We start from the raw sequence: 18,872 nt of genomic DNA, 5'->3' as shown, positions 1-18,872 counted from the left end.
ACGGTTTTTCATGTGCCGTGACTACAAATCTTAATTTTTCTCATTTTTTCTTTTGTTACGGAACCTTGAATAACCCTGCTATCAAATGCATTCAAAAATTTTAACTCAGCTGTATCAGTTTTAAAGAAAATATTAATTTTTTACCCAACTTAGTACTAAAAAATTTTACATGACTCTAATTCAATGAGCCATAGTGTAAAAAAAATGCACTACGATTTTTCGGCAAGTTGCCTTAAAAGTTGGTGTGTTCAATTCTCTTTTCAAAATGGTTTAACATTGTTGGGAATATTTCATAAATAACCGAGATAAAATTTTTTTTCTTAAGAAATCCGACTTTTTTTTAGGTAATTTTTCCATATTATTTAAGTTTTTGTATTTTGAAAGGTTCTGAAAGGGTACAAATTTGAATAATATGGAAAATTTACCTCATAAAAAAGTCGGATTTCTTAGGAAAAAAAAATTTATCTCGGTTATTTATGAAATATTCCCAACAATGTTATACCATTTTGAAAAGAGAATTGAACACACCAACTTTTAAGGCAACTTGCCGAAACATCGTAGTGCATTTTTTTTACACTACGGCTCATTGAATTAGAGTCATGTAAAATGTTTTAGTACTAAGTTGGGTAAAAAAGTAATATTTTCCTTAAAACTGATGCAGCTGAGTTAAAATTTTTGAATGCATTTGATAGCAGGGTTATTCAAGGTTCCGTAACAAAAGAAAAAAATGAGAAAAATTAAGATTTGTAGTCACGGCACATGAAAAACCGTCACAGGGTGACCATTTTTTCGACTTTTTTTCAAATGCCCATAACTCCCAAAATATATGGCTGCGATTTTTTTTATTATTTTTCTGATAACTGTCACCACCTACCTTATCTACCGTTTTCGTTTCGACGTTAACTTTTGGGACACCCTGTATGTAACGTTATTAACAAATTTTAATTAGGATTCCCCATCATTTTTTTTTTTATTTACAAATAAAGACCCTTTTAACTATGAAATTCTAATATCAATAAAGATTCTTTGCTCAAAATTTCAATTGGGTACCATTGCTCACTACTTTTTGCAATAAACTCACCTGCACAAGGGCACCATTTATACCATTGTTACATTATGTTGGGACTTATCGCGGAATTTCATTATTAAAAACAAAAAAAAAAGAATTGAAAGTTTGATTCTACATAATATATTAAGATCTTGTCTAAATTTGTGCATGTTTCATTAACCTCAAAAAAAGGAAAATTTTTAAATTCAGTACCTACAAAACAAAAATCAAGCACCAGCCTCTTTTTCATGAAAACTATAATGCCGAAATTTCTATTTAATCAAAAACACCTACAATAATGTTTCAAACTTCTATGGACTTTTATTTTTTAAGAATAAATATAATATTAATTTAAGAAGATTTAAAAAAAAATTAAAATATACAAAATTTGTTTTTTTTACAACTAAATCATTTTTCAAAATGAATTTGATCTTCAAAACATTTGGTTATCGTTTATAAAAAAAAAAGGATTTTTAGCAAACATTTTCAAAATTGTCCTTTGTATTTTAAGTAAAGAAAAGTTTTAGAAGTTTTTTAAAAAATCAAAAATTTATTATAACATTCTTAGAAAATACACATTGATCAATAACTTTAAATAAAATCCCAAAGCAAAAAACATTGGACACCGAAAAAAAAAAAAATTATATACATCACAACACCGAACTGCACTGAGAGAGATTTTTGTATTGATTGTTTTTTCGTGGGTTTTGCTTTTTATGGCTCTTCAATAAAAGAAAACGTTAAAATTGTTGTTCAAAATAGTGTTAAAGGCTCATACAAATACAAGCTCTCCAATGCATTGATTCTCTTTGATAATGTTAATCAATACTAAATTGGTGGGCCCTATTTTGTTTTGAGTAGTATTTTGTTGCACAAAGCAATAAAAGATGGTATTGATGGACATTGGTTTGGAGGCTATGAAAACTAAAATAATAGGATGCGTATTCCACATTCCATCGTATTACTAACTAAAGAATTCCTCTTTACTCGAAATAAATGGCCATTTTTTCGTTGCGAGTATTATTATGTAATTTTAAGGGAAAAATGCATATTTAATCGTGTTCTATCGATTTGAATTTTTCATAAGTGTGATATAAATAAAACATAGAAAAATACTATTTTAATTGGTATTGCTTCGGGTGCAAATCTCAAAAACCCTTCAAAAAAAGGATTCTTTTCTTAGTCGCACAACTCGAACAAAGACCAAATTGAATTACTTTATTCACATTTTCAAAATTAAATCAATATCGAGCAATTATATTAAATTATTAAATCTGTTTTACTTTTCCAAACGCATGTCATACATTGATGATTGCTTTAATGATAAAAACATGCCCCAAAAAGAGACACATAATATTTTCACATATTACCATAAATTAATTTGTACAATTGAAAAAAAAAAAATGCAAATAATATGATTAATCTCGGACATGATTTCCCATTGAGAATATACACGAATCACTTCAGATTTGGGTCAGTAAAATAATACATTAAAACAAACAATACTTTTTTTTTATATTAATTTCTTTTTAACAAGAATAAATTGTTGTTTTTTGTTGTTATAATTAAAAAAAAAAACATTATTTTAATTGCTTTTTTTTTTCTTTTATATAAAATATATCTTCATGTTGTTATGTTGTTATGTTCATACACACATGTGGCATTTATTGCTGTTGTTGTTTTGGTAAATTAAATCCACAATTTGTTTATCCATTTTCACATACACATTAGGGTGGGTCAAAAAAAAATCGAAATTCGTTTTTTCGATTTTATACTCCGAAAAATCGACACCTCTAGAATATGCACACCAAATATCAGCTCTTTATATTAATGGGAAGGTCAACTGCTCCGCAATTTTCCATTTTTACATCAAGCTTCTACTAAAAAAAATCATTTTTTTTATTAATTGACTTCTTAGCAAATTTGTTTCCATATTAATGTAGAAAATTGAACGTTCTACAAAAAAGGCCTCATACACTTTTTTCAATTATCTAGCCGTTTAGTAGATATTTGAGGTCCAAAAATCCAGAAAGTCTTTAAAAATTCGTTTTTTGTTCTTAATTTTGTAAAAAATTGAAAAATTATAATAATCAAACGCGCAACACATATTCTTGTAGGAAATAGATTGTTCCATAAAAAACGTCTTAATAACTTTTTTGATTAATCTAACCATTCTAAAGTTATTCGCGGTCAAAGTTAAAAAAGAGTCGAAAAAACGAATTTCGATTTTTTTTGACCCACCCTAATACACATACATTACATATGTACATAATTTTCAGACAAATCAAATTCAATTTAACTTCATGTTATAGTAGTATATACATTATTTGTGCAATATAATAAATTTTAATTGTTTTCTTACTGTCCTGGCCGCATATTGAAAAAAAATCAACAAAAAAAATATTAATATACCCGCAGTAACGTTGTTGGTTTGCTTGTGTAAAGGATAAAAAAAACCACTACACACATACATATAGTAGATGCGAAATGTAAAATTAATATCGAATCATTTATTTTGCGTAAAATGTATATTTAAATGCCTTAAAGGCAAAGATTTTTGTGTATATATTTTTTACAACATTTTCTGTTGTAAAAATATTAAAATGTAAACCGATGAGAGGAATTCTACTTATATGTAGGTATGAATGGGGTATGTGCATTGGAAGTTATATCCTGAGGGTAGACTCTATAAGTTTATGAATAAAGGATGTGGATTTTTTGATTTTACAGCTTTTGGTTTTTACAACGGAATTAATATATTTTTTAAATGTTAAAACACACAACACATGAAAAGTATACTCGTTGAGATTTATCCTGTAAGGATTCTTTTTTTGAATAGCCAAACCTTAATAACATAAATAAAATATTGTTTGAATTTAACACTTTAATCATTCTGTTGAACTTTGGTTATCTAAAGCTTTCACAACAAAGCATTTTTTTTTTATTTTTTACTTTGATTTTGTAAATTAAAAAAGAAAAAAAATTACTTACAATTTATACCAGTCCATTTTTTTTTAAAGAAATAGCAAACTTAATTTAAAGTTCACAACCGTTCAATGTATTTTGTCATTTTAAACCAGGTTTTAACACCCCCTGAATATTTAAAAAAATTGTAGTTCATAGTTTTGCCTTTAGATGGCGCTTTATTCAATTTACTGGGACTTGATATACTTAACTTATAACCAGCAGGCATTAAATACGCTTCCAACGATACTATATTTTGTCAAATTTCAGCAAGTTGCTTAGAAGCTATGAAGGAACAAATGAACATACAGCAAATATTTGTATGCCTATGTGGTACCCACTATCTTCCAAGCGCTCTTTGTAGAGATATTGGATATTCTCTTATGATGGCTTCATTGTCAGCAAAGGATAACTGATGATCTTTTAAATCCGTTCTTTTACCTTCAAGCAGGTCATCAAGAATTGTAATAAAGAGCAGAGGCCTCATGATACTCCCCTAATGTACTCCAACTCAGATTTCGAATTCTTCAGTTACCTACTCAAACTGCACATCTTATTTATATAAACTATTTGGTTAAATAAATTTGCTGAAGCAGGAAAATCTCCACTAAAATAAATCTCTCAACTTTATATCTTTAGACGAAACTTATTTTCGGTTCTATTAAGCAAGTAAGAGTTTAATTTCATTAAAAAAGCCAACATATCCTAAATATATTCCAACATGGTTACCATTTATTATTCATCCCTTTCCCAAACCGGATATAGGTAGTTTTTAGTAACTATGAACACCTTTTACCACTTAAAATCTTGTTGTTTCATCCCCTAAGGTCCTGTTAATTATACATTAGCTTCAGAAATAAAAGTGATATGATGTTTATAACAAGTCTATTTATAGCACTAAAGGGAGTGAAGAATATACCTATCATATATATTATTTTTTTTTTAGGTATACAAAAATAGACTAAATTCCTACTTAAAACCATAACCATAATCACCTACAGAGAAGAGACGAACTCGATACTATGTTAGCCAAAAACAACTCACATAATAATATAACAAAATGAGAAAGATACATTTGCCAGACAGCAAATCTGACACCTCATCCGCAGGCTGTATTTATTTACATTAATTAGATATACTCCTATCCTATACACCGTCCGTTATCTAAAATAAAACACACGTTTAAAACAAAACTCTTTTTCTCTCGTGATGATGGGTGATGGGTTATATCATATTATTATGGGACAACATGTCTCTTTCCTATTTTGTTATACGAGCCAGAAGTTAAAAATATAGGTTAGGTTAAAAAAAAATTGAAAAATACGAACCAGTGTTACTCTGGTTAACCATCAGAAAGTTACTACAACTAAAGAGGTAAACCTAATATCATGGTTATCAGAGAGTTTCCTGGTGTTTAGCCAATTTTCAGAGTGAAGTAGGTTGTGTGGAGGTTTTGGACAGAAAAAAAAATTGACATGGAAAAAAGGTGAATATCACACCCGACACTCACTAATTAGTTGTACATAACAAATATATATAATGTTTGGCATAGTCTGCGGAATACTTTTGCAAAATAAAGAAAAGTGGATAAAGATTCTTGTTAAAAACTTAGGTAACTGTCACTATCTTTCTGTACATAAAAGCTCTCTGAAAATAGTTTCTAGCAACTTTATTATGAATTCTCAAAATAGTTTTGCTTTCAACGAAATACCAAAAAATTTCCTCGAAGTTTCAAAAGAGTAAAAAAATAACTTTTTTCCTGGTTTTTTATGAATTTCTAGTTTTTTTTAACTCTCAATTAGTTTTCAACTATTTTTCAGTTTTAATTTTTTCTTATGAAATTTAGAATAATAATGTTTCAAATGAGTTTTCTTACATGTTTTTGTCGTCGAATTCTCTAGAATATTTTAAAGAACTTGAATTCAAGTCGATCTACCAACGAAACGAGTTGTAAATAATTCTTAGTTTAGTCTGAAAGAGTTTTCAATAAAATCTTAATTTCAATGCAATTTGAATGAATTCTCAATAAAATTACAGCTAAATTTAGGTTATTTTTACTTGCGATATAGGTACTATATATCAAGTTATGCATTCGTACAAAAAAAAAAAGTTGAGATAACATTTTTCCATGACATTACGATGGTAGACAATGCCAAAAAAGTGGGTCCCGGAAGTCCGTCTGTCTGTCTGTCTGTCTGTCTGTCAGTCTGTCAGTCTGTCTGTCTGTCTGTCTGTATAAGGAGCTACAGCCTAAACGGATGGGCCGATTGATGTCAAACTTGGTATGTAGCGTTATTTGGCGACTCTCCAGAGGGGTTTTTGGAATTAATTTTTTTGGACCAAAAATAACGGTACTTGTCATATACCGATTTTAGTAAAATTGAAGTTTCTCGAAAACGGCTCCAACGATTTTGTTTAAAAAATTCAAATATTAGTTTTAAGCTAAGGTCTATCTTTCAATGAAAAAATTTTTTTTTGAAAATCATTATTAACGGTACCTGCCATAGAACCGTTTTTTTCAAATCTGATTATCTCCAAAACTGCTTTTTCGATTTTAACGAAACTTTTTGTGAAGAAGCATTTATATAATTTAAATATAAGCCAAAAATAAAATTTTGAAAAAAATAATTTTTGGATTTTTAAAAAAATTTTGAAAATTTTTTTTTGAAAAATCAAATTTTCGAAAACGGGACATTGAATTTTTTTGAAATTTTGTTTTTAGATGTTGATTAGTGATTTCTATAAAATGGCATACCAACTCTATTTTTAAACTTTTTTTCCAAAAAATTATTTATAAAAAATTAGTTTTTTAAAAAACGGCTCTAACGATTTTGAAAATTTTTTTTCTAAAATTGCATGTTAATATATCAATCAAAACTGCATACTTGTTTTGGAGGGCAATTTAATTTCAGATTTTATTTTATTTTTTTTTTTTAAACGAATTTTATTTTTTTTTTTCCCAATTTCTATATAAAAAGTCTTAAAAATTTAAGCAACTTTAACTCTAAGAGCAAGTTCGTGCGACCCCAGTCGTGCATTTTATTTAACTAATTTTTGACAAAATTTAGAATGTTTAATTTCTGAATGCGTTTTTAACTATTATATAATAATTATTTGATGAATTCTCAGTAATGATTTGTATAATAACGAAATCAAATATTCTGGAAGTTTCAAATGAGTAATATAATAACTTTCATAATCGATTTATATTAAAAAAATTCTAAATTTCATTAGTGTTATATTACCTAATTCTCAGTGACTGTTCAACTATTTTTCAGTTATTTTTTAACTTTTTGTCAACGAAATTTGTTGTTGATTTTTTGAAGTATATGAATTCACGTATAGTTTTAAACAAAATCTCAACAGATTCCATAAAACTTTCAAGCGAGTTTTAAAAAAGTTATTTTTTAACAAAATTTAAAATTTGAAATTCTAAATGAGTTTTTAGCTAGTTTTTGATGAATTCTCAAGAATGTTTTGAGAAATTTAAGTTAGTGTGCAGTTTTTACCGAAACCTCAACAGATTCACTGAAAGTTTCAAACGTTTCAAACACGTCTAAATATTAAGATAATCTTAGTTTTAATGAGTTTTGAATAATTGTTAGTTATTTTTTTAATGAATTTAAAATATTAACTTTTAAATGTGTTTTGAACTTGTTTTTTTCATGAATTTTCAACATTGTTTTGAGGAATTTGAGTTCTCGTTGTTTTAAAAGTTACAAAAAAGTCATAAAAAACCATTCATTTAGTTTTAACGAAGCTTAAAGAAACTCTTAATTTCAACGTAAGAATTAATTATCGATAAGTTTTAGGCTAGTTTTGAGTTATTTTTTAACTTATTCCTAACAAAATTTTATGTTTTAAATTTCTGAACGAGTTTTTATTTAGTTTTTGATAAGTTCTCAAAAAATTTTGAGGATTATGAGTTCTCGCTATAAACGAAATTCCCAAAAATTCAAAGTTTCAAATGAGTTGTAAGGAAGGTATTTTTTTTAACTAATTCTCAACAAGTTTTTGAAGAACTCTCAACTGTGTTTTGAAAAATTTTAATTTTTGTCAAAACAAATTTCATTAAGGTTTCAAAACTTTCATTTAGTTCTAACGAATTTTTGAGAAAATCTTAATTTCAATGAGTTTTGAAGAAATTCTCAATAGGTTTTAAGCTAGTTTTAAGTTATTTTTTCACCAATAAAGTCCAATATAGTTGGGAACTTAATTTTATTCTTTTAAATATTATTTTTTTCATCTTAAGTTTCAGAAAGAGTTGTTCTTTATTGTGTTTGATCAAGGAATCTAAATGTTAAAACAAAGTTTTTGAAAGAAGCATATCAGAGAATGGATCTTGAAGGCAGAATTCGTGTGGTTCCAAAAAATCTTAATCATTCCAACCCCCAATCAACTTGTATTTTTCTTCTTTCTTTTCTTATTTCAGGACACAACTTTACAAATTAATTCAATATACCTACACCAACATTTCGTTTGAATCTTTTTTTTTATTTTGATTTTCTAATTTATAATTTTTTCATTTTGAAAAAAAAACTTGTAGTTTTTTTTTTATAAATAATGCCGAAATTCTTATGATGGAGACATTCATTGTCCTGGGACTATGTTTTATCCTATACGAAGCATTGGATTTTTTTCAAGGATGCATGCATAGTACACAACCAGCAACGTCCGATCGAATCGAATCCTATCGTCGTCAAATAACTGAAGAAAAAATTCGCGCTCTCCAACCGACAAGTCCGACATCGAGTTTATCAGCGTCGCCGATAATCGGCGATAGTGTTGGTGGCAGTAGTCTAACTGTCTGTAATAATATTGACATTTCTATAAAATCACCGAAATCAAGGCATTTCGGTCGATTTCCTGAATCCTCAATTGATCAACGTTACGAAATAAGTAATAACTATCATCAGAGACAACAACAACAAAAATTACTGCCAAACCATCAGAATCATTCGATATTGTCATCCTCGGCCTCGTTGCCACATCAACAACAACAAGGACATACCATCACAAATCCTACAGTACTCCCACCATCATCGAACAATACAACGAATTTCTCTTCACTTCCACGTGACTATTATTACTTGCAACAACAAAAGCATAAAAATACAACAAAATTCCTGACGAAATTTTCATCATCTTTGTCAGATAATCGAATCTTTCCCGAATTGGGTAGTGTCCTTGTTGGAGCATCACCTGGTGTAGTAGGAACTACTGCTCCAGCAGCAACTTTTGATATTGTTCCGCCAACAGCAGCAGCAGCTCCTTTAGTCTTGGATTTGAAAAGGGCAATATTTAGCGGAAAGAAGTCATCATCGCTCAATGAGCCACGCAGTGCGAGACTAAATTTTTGCGAAAGTAATGAGGAATATTTGTCATCGAGTGATGACGAAGAAGATGATGATGACGCCGATGAAGGCGATTACAGCTGTAGCAGTGATAACGATGAGCACGTGAAACGAATTTATAGTATTTCGGAGAAATTTTAAACTCCATCATATCCAGTCGGGCGTGTGAGCTATTTTTTTCTTAGTATAATAAACTCTCTCAAGTCGCGTTTATTTTTTATATATAAATAATATGAACAAAAAAGAGTATCTTGTCTCTGTAGATACTATAAAGGTAAATACGAAGTGGTGATATGTTTTGCTTTAATTTTTTTTTTTCCTACTGGGGAAAGTGTGATAGATACGAAATTTAACATTTTTTTATACTAAGATATTGTTTCTATGATAACATTTTAACCATGTCTAAAATACTTTATAGATTAAAGCTTTTATTTTAAATTATTATTTATTAAGACCTCAATCTTGAAGACCCCGTCAAAGGCACTTAAGATTAATGTTTTGAAGTGAAAACTTCTTTAGTATCGTAGTGAGTTGAAACAAGATGAACCGAAAAAGCGACACGAAAAATCAATTGATCATAACTATTTTATTTTAATAGATAGATGAATGAAATTTATACAGTAGATAGGTAATTTAATTAATTATGATTGTGCAATTTCATATTCAAAACTCTGAGATAACGGTGAAAAGATGTTCTATTTTAAAACACGTTATATCTTTTGATCTAGAGCACATAACAAATTTATTTAACTTTAATACACATGCTGATAATATTACCTTTCATTTAATATATCACACATAACGGTACGTGCTCTACAAGTTATATAATCTTTAATTGAAAAACTTGAAAAATACCTCAAAACACCTGTGAAGATTTGTTGCCGATGACACTGGTCGGCAAAAATCTAAAAAAAGTCGGGAGCAAGAACTTTATAAGGTGATTTTGATTGACTTTAGTGTGCTGAATTCAAAACTGTTTACAGATTTTTTCTATCACGTCTAGTTTTTGAGCTATACTCATCACTATTTTTGCTATAAAGCTTCAAAAACTAATTTTTAATTGGGTTTTTTTTTTATGTTTAGTCAAAAGTATATATTTTCCGTAATATGTTGCTCTTTATAAGTCCAAATCAGAAGACGCAAGATGGAATTTGATTCAAAAAACCATTCATTACTTTGAAAAAAAATAATCAAGATTTTGAAATATCTATCATAAATTTCTTTTTTCAATATCTTTGAGAAAAAAAAATAATTTTGAAAAAATATAAATACCTTTAGGACGTGTTGATATGGCGTTTTGAGATTGCATAAGTAGTTTTACAAAAAAAATTAACGGTGATGTAATTCGATGTCAAATGTACCCAAAAACACGCATTTTTGACCTATTAATATTCAATTATTTCAAAAACGTGACGTGCTAGTAAAATTTTGACTTCAGATTCGGACTCAGCACACAAAATTCCTCTCGAAAAGTAAAAGTAGGGTTTGGTTCTTGCTCTATATCCGTTGCCGACCAGTGTGACCAGCCAGCAGTAGAGGAAGTACCATAATCTCAGTTTGAAATTTCGACATGGTTGGCTTTAAGAAATTCTTACTTTTTTTGTAGGCATGGTAGAAATATGATTGAAGTGTCATATAAAAGGTGAAATAATAATGAATGATATAAAATTTATTATAGGTTGTCTTTTAAAAAATGTATTTAATGGCGTTAGAAGAGAAAAGAGATTGATTGTTTTGCTTTTTTTATGAAAACTAATTGGGTTGAAAAGATTCTAGCTCTTTTTGTAGATGTTGTATAGACAAGGTCGATATAAATATTTTGAGCTGAAATAATAAGTTTTCAGATGGTATAAAATTTATTGTAGGTTGTTATATAAAAAAAAGTGATGTAAGTTATATTTTTTCGATTTTTTTAAAAGATTTTTAAGGTTTCACTTCAACCACGTGTGAATTGCACACATGATTTTTTTTTTTTAACTTAGGTACCTATAGAATATTTTTTCGAGACTTTTTTGTTTAATTTTTCTGTGATTCATTGAACACTTTTGAAACTTATATCTGGCCATTAACTAAATAGATTTTAAAGACTGAGATATCTTCAAGATACAATGACAAAAAAATACATACGAAAATTAGGACCTAAACTTAATTCAGAGAAACATTCGACTTTTTAAGGGTTTTCGTCTATATTCATCTTGTTTGAAATTTTAGTTATTTTTCAAATACATAGCCGTATTTCTCTTTCGTATAGGAGCACTTAAAAAAAAAAAAAAAAAAAACAAATATATTGCAAACGGTTTAGGTATTATTTCAAGATCAATTTCAATTTTTGCAAAATTTTGTTAATTCTTTTTTGCTCAATGATAATATTGAAATTTGAAAAGACCTTGATTCGATCACTTCTCGTTTAGAAATTGAATTTGCATTCTTCACATGATTTCGAAAAACAAGAAAAAATGTCTTTTGGTATTATTTTTACTTAAAAAAATTCTTATGAAAAAAATCGTAAATTTAAAATTTTATTATTAAAGGTGTTTTCAAAAAAAAAAACCATTTAAATGCCATTTTTAAGAAAATACTAATCAACATTTAAAATTAAAAAAAAATGATTGGTTTTTCAAAAAAAAAAAAACAAAATATAGGTATTTAAAAACATAAAAAAAATGCTTCTAAATAAAAATTTTCGTTGAAGTTGGCTAAATATTGCGATTTATTCAGAAATCAAAAGGCAGTTCTATGCCAGGCCAAACACCGTTAATAACGGTCCACAAAATATTTCTATAGGTATTCAAGAATTGTGTTATACAACACTACACACAAATTAACTTTTTATATAGTAAGTTACATTTAGTTTTGTTCAAAACCGTCCAAAAGTATCTATTATACCAAATTTGAGCAATACGCTCCAGAAGTTCATACGCTTGAGGTTCATACAGACCAAGAGAAAGATTAAATTGAGGAATTCGCTTTTTAGTAAATCTCCAATTTTCTTATTTTATTCTGAGAAAGCTTAATATTTATAAAATAGGGTTTTTGTTTGGCTATTATTAAAGCTTCTAGAAAAAAATTCATATACATGAATGTAACCTTGGCAAGGGCAAAAAATACGCAAGAAACTTTTCTTAGATAAAATTTCCGTTTCGACAAAAAAAATGTACCTATTAAAAAATGTGTTTGACATTTAAAAAAAACTCTAAATACATATTTATTTTGTCAAAATCTAACAAAATTCTTCTCCTTCTAAACAAAAATTTCCGTCGAAATCGGTTGAGTTGTTTTCGAAAAATTAGAAATAAAAGTAAAACACTTTGAATTAACTAGTTTTCTGATTAATTTTGCAAATTCGGACGACGCGTTTTTAAAAGTTACGTTCTAACAAGACAATTCGGAAATATGTACTTTTAAATTTGGAAATATCTTTTCGACCTCTACTAGCGATTTAATACTTAAGAGACTGGAAGTGATGAAAAGTTATATTCTGATTAAAAAGTAAGATCATATTTAAAAGCTACTCGTTAATAAGAAAATTTTTCAAAAAAAAAAAAATGGGACTCTCTACTGTACATTGGCAATATTGTTTGTCAGTAGAAATAGAAAGTACTTATGATAAACGCGATATTACAAGCTACTGCTTGAACTTATGGGAAACTTGTGACTTTAAAACAACAGTTCAGTGTTGAAGACTTACTATAAAGTGTAAACTCCTACAAACAAAACACCGATGGACCATACAACATGAATACAATACCTAACGTGATTAAGATCTTAAATAATTATTTCTTACACAAAACTAATAAGTAAAAACCAAAAATTATGGTAATTTTGAAAATAATTGGTAAACGAAAGTTTGCCAACTTATTACAAAAAAAAAAAAAAAAACCTTTGAACCTTAAAACAAGAAGTCCTTCGCAAGGGTTTCTTAAATTTTCTTTGAAATATATTTTACTCTTGTAACTTATTATGCCATTGACCGACCATTAACTAGTACCCTAGGGCCATCAGATGCAAAATAAAAAAAAAAAAAAAACGTAATCCATCTTGAATAAAATTAAGCCCATTAAATTTATATCTTGGCTATCTTATGAAACATTACCCTATTAACTTTATTGTTCATTGTAAATAAGAAAAAGAAAAAAAAAGTTGATAGGCGCAAGGTTGTTAGGTTACTTAACAAAACGCATTCTTCTTTTTAAAACTTTTTAGGTACACGAAAAAGTATAAGATAAAGTGAAAAATTTATTTTGAAATTGTATTCAAGACCTAATGCGCCCCTAGCGGTCAATAGAATACATTAATTTTAAGAAAATATTAAACTCTTCTCCTTTATTTTCTCGAAGGTTTAAACTCTGCCCTGCCAATTTAAAGAAATATATAACTTCAAGTCGTGACAAATAGTATTGAATTAGTCCAACGACATGAAAGGCTCTGAAGCCGGAAGATATAAATTAAATCATGAAAAATTATTAAAAAAACAAAAAAAAAAGTATTCGTCGATTAATAGCTTGTTTTATTATCAGGAAGTTGTCCTATAAAATGGCCATGATACAGATACAAAAAAAAAAACAAGCTGTAAATAAATGAATGGCAATTAATCTTGTTTAGAGGAGATTTTCCTTCCATTAAACTAGTGACGTTTGCCTATAGTGACATTTTAAGACACTCTTTACTTGTGTTATAGGCCCAAGAAGTTGTCCTCTCTATCTCTATGTTGTATATGTTTGGTGTTGTTTTGTTTGACAAAAAAGCTTTATAACGATTAAGTGTTATTGATAGTTTCTGGTATATCATTGTGTCATGTAAAGACTAATTTCTATGTTTTGAACCTTGAGCAACAACAACAAAAAAAGGAAAGAAAGGAAATATAGGTCATTGGCTTTAAGGTTGACATTTATGTTATGTTGTAACTTGTAAGAGGGATTTTAGGACCTTGAGCTATTTATCTGCGAATTTGTCTATCAGAACTTACATTTTTTTTTATATTTTTAAGATAAAACTCATTGAAGAAATATTCTAAGAGCTGAAATTCAATGATCTGAGTTATGTGAAAAAAGTTATGCAGTTTTCAAAAAAAAGCTAGAAAAGTACTACAATACTTAAGTTCCTTTGAAAAGTAGGTACTAATTTGAAGATGAGGGTTCTAATGCATTTTACAAATAAAAATGTTCAGTTCACAAAGCAAACTTAATTCACTATTGACAGCTTACGTACAAAAAAAAGTAACCAGTATAAAGAAGTAAACACAAACATCTCATCAAACTCTCTGTGGAAGTCTATTTTTCTTTGCCTTCATTCAAAGTTGCATATCAATCTATTTGTTTTTTTCTTTTTTCTATTTTTTTCTATTTTCCAGATCATCACATATCTTTGTGTTCTCGCATTGCAGATACTTTGTATGATTGACAAACTGAAGGATAAAATCCTTTTTCAATTTACTATCACGGGTTGGTAGCTGATGGTATAGCAAAGCTATATAGTGCCTGTAAGTAGCATTGTTCCCCCATGTTGAATACCAATTTTCACACAATCAAAAAAAAAAAAGAAAATAGGATTGGAAATAGAGGATGTACCTATAGTTTTATATGTATTGGTATAAGAATCAACAACGACAAACAACAACAAATAGTAAAAGCCTCCTCCTCTATTCAATTGCATTGCTCAAAAGAAAGCAAAAGAAAAAAAAAATGACAATATATAAAAGGACGACTTCGACACAACAAGAACGACAAAAATGGATGAAACTAATGAAATTGAATTTATACTGATAAGAATTAAATGAGAGAAGATTGTGTCGCGTCGCGATTCTATTCGTCTTTGTTGTGTTGTAAAGTTTTATTATTTTGTGTCCTGAAGTTTTCTATATTCTATAATATAGCCTCTTCTTAGGTAACTTTAGAAAAAAAAAATAATAAAAAAGAAAAAAAAAAAAAACACTAAGAGATAGGATATTGGAAAATTACTTTACTAAGAGGATACCTAGAGCAGATACATAGGCAACAAAATAATTACGTCACACACATAAGGACTTTTTTTTAAATGAAAAAGAGAAGAAAAAAAAAGAATACAAAAGAAATGGGAGTTCTTCAATCAAATTGAGGAAATTGAAGAACTTCAAGAGGTCTATAGGTATAGTTGTGTAGGATTGTATTGATTTTCTTATTTTAATTGAATTACAATTTATTTAGCTGGAATTCATTAAAATCTGAGAATACAATAAATAATATTAGAAAAAATGAGGTACAAAGAATCTATGCAAATCAATTGTTAAAAGAAATTGGAAAATTTAATTTCGAAATAATTGTGAAATTAATGATTCAAAGCTAAGTTATGACTTGATTTGAATCAATTAAGATTTTTGAATGAGATCACATTTTTTGTGGAGGCAAATTTAGGATAAGGTGATAGAGAATTCCAAAAAGTGGGTCTGCCTGATATCTGTCTATTTGTTGACAATTTGAATGTTTTAAGGACAAAAACTAACTGTTATTGTGATATAACTAAAATTTTAAGTTATTTTTTAAAAGGCCCAAACGATTTTTTTTAAGACTTTTTTTTTTGTCTTGTCATGCAAATAAGATGTTACTTTTGTAATAAAAAAATATTTTTTGACCCGTTATTAACGGAACCTGCCATAGAATCATTTTTTATGATTTTTTGAATTTCTTGTAAACAATTAAGATTTCAATGAAAATGTAAGCGTTTAAATAACTCTATCTACTATTCAAATTTAAAAAAAAATAAAAAAAAAAAACATTTTTCGATTTTTAAAAACGTTTCAAGACTTTTTATTTTAATCTCTTAAAAAACGGTTGATAATTTTTTTTTATTTCGTTTTTGTGTTGATTAACCCTCCGCAGGCACACCACTTTTTTGCAAATTTGGTTTATACTTTTTCATGTCGCTAGAACTTTTTTCGGTCTCACTATTTTATAGAGAATCATATATCAAATTGATGTAGAATTTTTCGAGGAATTTGAATTTTGTATTCACAATTCAAAAAAATTTATTTCCACCCTTATAAAGACACTTTTTTGTAACCACTTTTTATTTTTGTCCTGCCAACAGTGGCGTACGTTGAGTCGTCGAGGTCCCGGGGCAAGACTAAATTTTGGGGCCCCTTTGATATTTGGGGGCCCTTTAGATACAAAAAAAAGTACGTATACGCCATACATTTTTTTTGTATGGCTTATATATTTTTAGGTTTATTTTAATGTTTTAATATGTTCATAATGCACTTTGCCTAAAATTAAATATTTAGAGACCCCTAAAATAATTTTTTTTTTAGCTTAGAATTGATAGTTCTTGGGGCCTCTGTTCTGAAGTAATATGTACATGTATGTACATATTTGATTTTCCATCATCAAACATAATTTTTTTTTTATTGTTGGGCCCCTGAAAAATTCATTTTGGGCAATCAAAATAAAATATTTAGCGGCCCCTAAAATAAAAATTTTTGAAGCTTAGAATTGATAGTTCTTCTCTGTTCTGAACTAATAAAAACATATTTGATTTTCCATCATCAGACATATTTTTTTTTTATTTTGGGGCCCCTGAAAAATTAAAATTAAATATTAAGAGACCCCTAAAATAAAATTTTTTTAGCTTAGAATTGATAGTTCTTGGGGCCTCTGTTCTAAAGTAATGTGTACACATTTGATTTTCCATCATCAAACATAGTTTATTTCTTTTGGGGCCCCTGAAAAATAATTTTTGGGGCCTCAAAATTATCAAAATTAAGTGCTTAGAGGCCCCTTAAATATAATATAATTTTTTTGGAGCCAAGAATTAATAGGTATTGAAGCCTATGTTCTGATGTAATATTCGGAATGCCACCAATAACGTAATGTTTTTAGTTTGTGCACTGATGTATTCATGTTGGGGCAAAAAAAAAAACAATTTTTTTTTAAGTACTGAAGTAAAGGCATTTGGGGTCCCTGCAGGGCCCTGGCTTGAAGTTGTTCTTTGCTGTTTTGGGGCCCCTAATGTATTATTTGTGGTTGCAAAGATTTTTCAAGTAATATTTTTTGGGGCCCTAAGATAAAATTATAATTTTTCTTTTAAAAAAGCAGTTTATTTCCTTTTGGAGCCCCTGGGGTAACCTTTTTATCAAATCAATATATATTATGTGGCTACCAATGCATTATACATTACACTGAATGACATAATTTGTCTCCCTTGTATCCGAAGTGATTCAAATACATTTTAATTTACTTCGTAACTCAATTTATGCTAACAGTTTCCTTCTCTGCATTGTCTTCAGTGGGGGCCCTGAGGTCGGTCGGGGGCCCCGGGGCGTCGCCCCGCTTGCCCCAAGGGAGTGTACGCCCCTGCCTGCCAAATTCGCACCCGTGTGCCGACAGAGGGTTAAAATTTTCTTAAAAATGACATACAATTAACTTAACTAGCAAATATTGCAAATAAAGTGAGCAATAAAAAAGATTCCTTATTTTACTTTTTTGGAAAAAGACCAAGATATTTCAACAAGAAATATGAGCATTTCCACAACAGCATATTCAATTTTAATCAAAATTCGTTTTTTTTTTTCAAAAATTTGTCTCCATTCTATCGTAGGTAATTCTATCTACACGCAGCACAGAGAGTGATTATAAAATTCACTTCCTTCTTGTTTGATATGACATCCTTTTAAACTTTTTATTTTTCATTAAAAAAAAAAAAATCATATGCAACTTATATTCATCGACAAAAAAAAATCTTCCGTTAACATTTTTAACTCCAGAAGGGAGCAAAAGAAAATGGGAGAGAGCACCTTAAAGAGTTTGTGGCTTCATTTCATTTTTGTTTGTTTAAAGCTAAAGACTTTTTCTTCTAACTAACACTATATTGATATTCACATACATACCTAACAACATAGTTATCACATAATATTAAAGATTGTGGTATAAAGTGTGTTTGTAGAGTAGAGGAAAAACCCTATGTGATTGCATCATATACTATCTAGCATACAACCATATCCTGCTGCATGCAAAAGGATCAAAAAGGAACTTTAGAAGACAAAACTGAATAATGTGGGTTTTTTTTTTTTTTTCATTAAAAAAAAAAAAAAAAAAATAAAGAACCATCCCATTACCTAGTCTCCCAAGTTTGAAAGAATAAAATATTTATTGCATAGTTTGAATGCTTTTCTCTTTTTTTTTGCATCCTTTTTTTTTGTCTTCAACACAGGGATGGATTTACGACCTACATATAAATTGATCTAAAAGAAGAAACAACTTGAAAAATGAATATCTACAATTTGTTTTTTTCTCTCTTCGAATTTTAAGGATCTAATCTCATTGGATTTTGATAACTATAATAGCTGCAAAAGAGGTCCTCTTAGGTTTTCCAAGGCCCACTTCTCGTCTAAGTGCAGCCTTGTTTTAATCGATTGCTGCTGTGGAGGGAGTTGGTAGTGATAAGACTTTTCTGCTTTGAGACTTGAAAATAAACGATTCTCCAGTTTGAAGTTGGTAAATGAGCATGAAAGTGCGGAGTGTTAAAGTAGTCCTTAT

The 18,872-nt window shown here is 28.6% G+C and overlaps 2 protein-coding genes across 3 annotated transcripts in view; both read left to right on the top strand.

Moving 5' to 3' along the window:
• LOC129908337 (neurobeachin) overlaps nucleotides 1-18,872 on the top strand; it is a 646,575-nt gene that overhangs the window by 383,138 nt on the left and 244,565 nt on the right. The window lies entirely within an intron of this gene.
• LOC129908341 (uncharacterized) overlaps nucleotides 1-18,872 on the top strand; it is a 60,053-nt gene that overhangs the window by 31,831 nt on the left and 9,350 nt on the right. The window contains exon 2 of one of the 2 annotated variants that reach the window (XR_008771263.1): nucleotides 8,445-9,640. Coding sequence is in view for 1 of the 2 variants with exons in the window: in XM_055984771.1 (XP_055840746.1) it covers nucleotides 8,590-9,507 (918 nt within the window). In the remaining variant the exon portion in view is untranslated. Of the gene's footprint in view, nucleotides 1-8,444; nucleotides 9,652-18,872 lie in introns of those variants that run through there. The other variant, XM_055984771.1, reaches the window with a different exon arrangement.

The sequence above is a fragment of the Episyrphus balteatus genome, chromosome 2 (assembly GCF_945859705.1).
Source record: "Episyrphus balteatus chromosome 2, idEpiBalt1.1, whole genome shotgun sequence".
NCBI classification, from domain to species: Eukaryota; Metazoa; Arthropoda; class Insecta; order Diptera; family Syrphidae; genus Episyrphus; species Episyrphus balteatus.
This window is presented reverse-complemented; position numbering and strand designations above follow the sequence as displayed.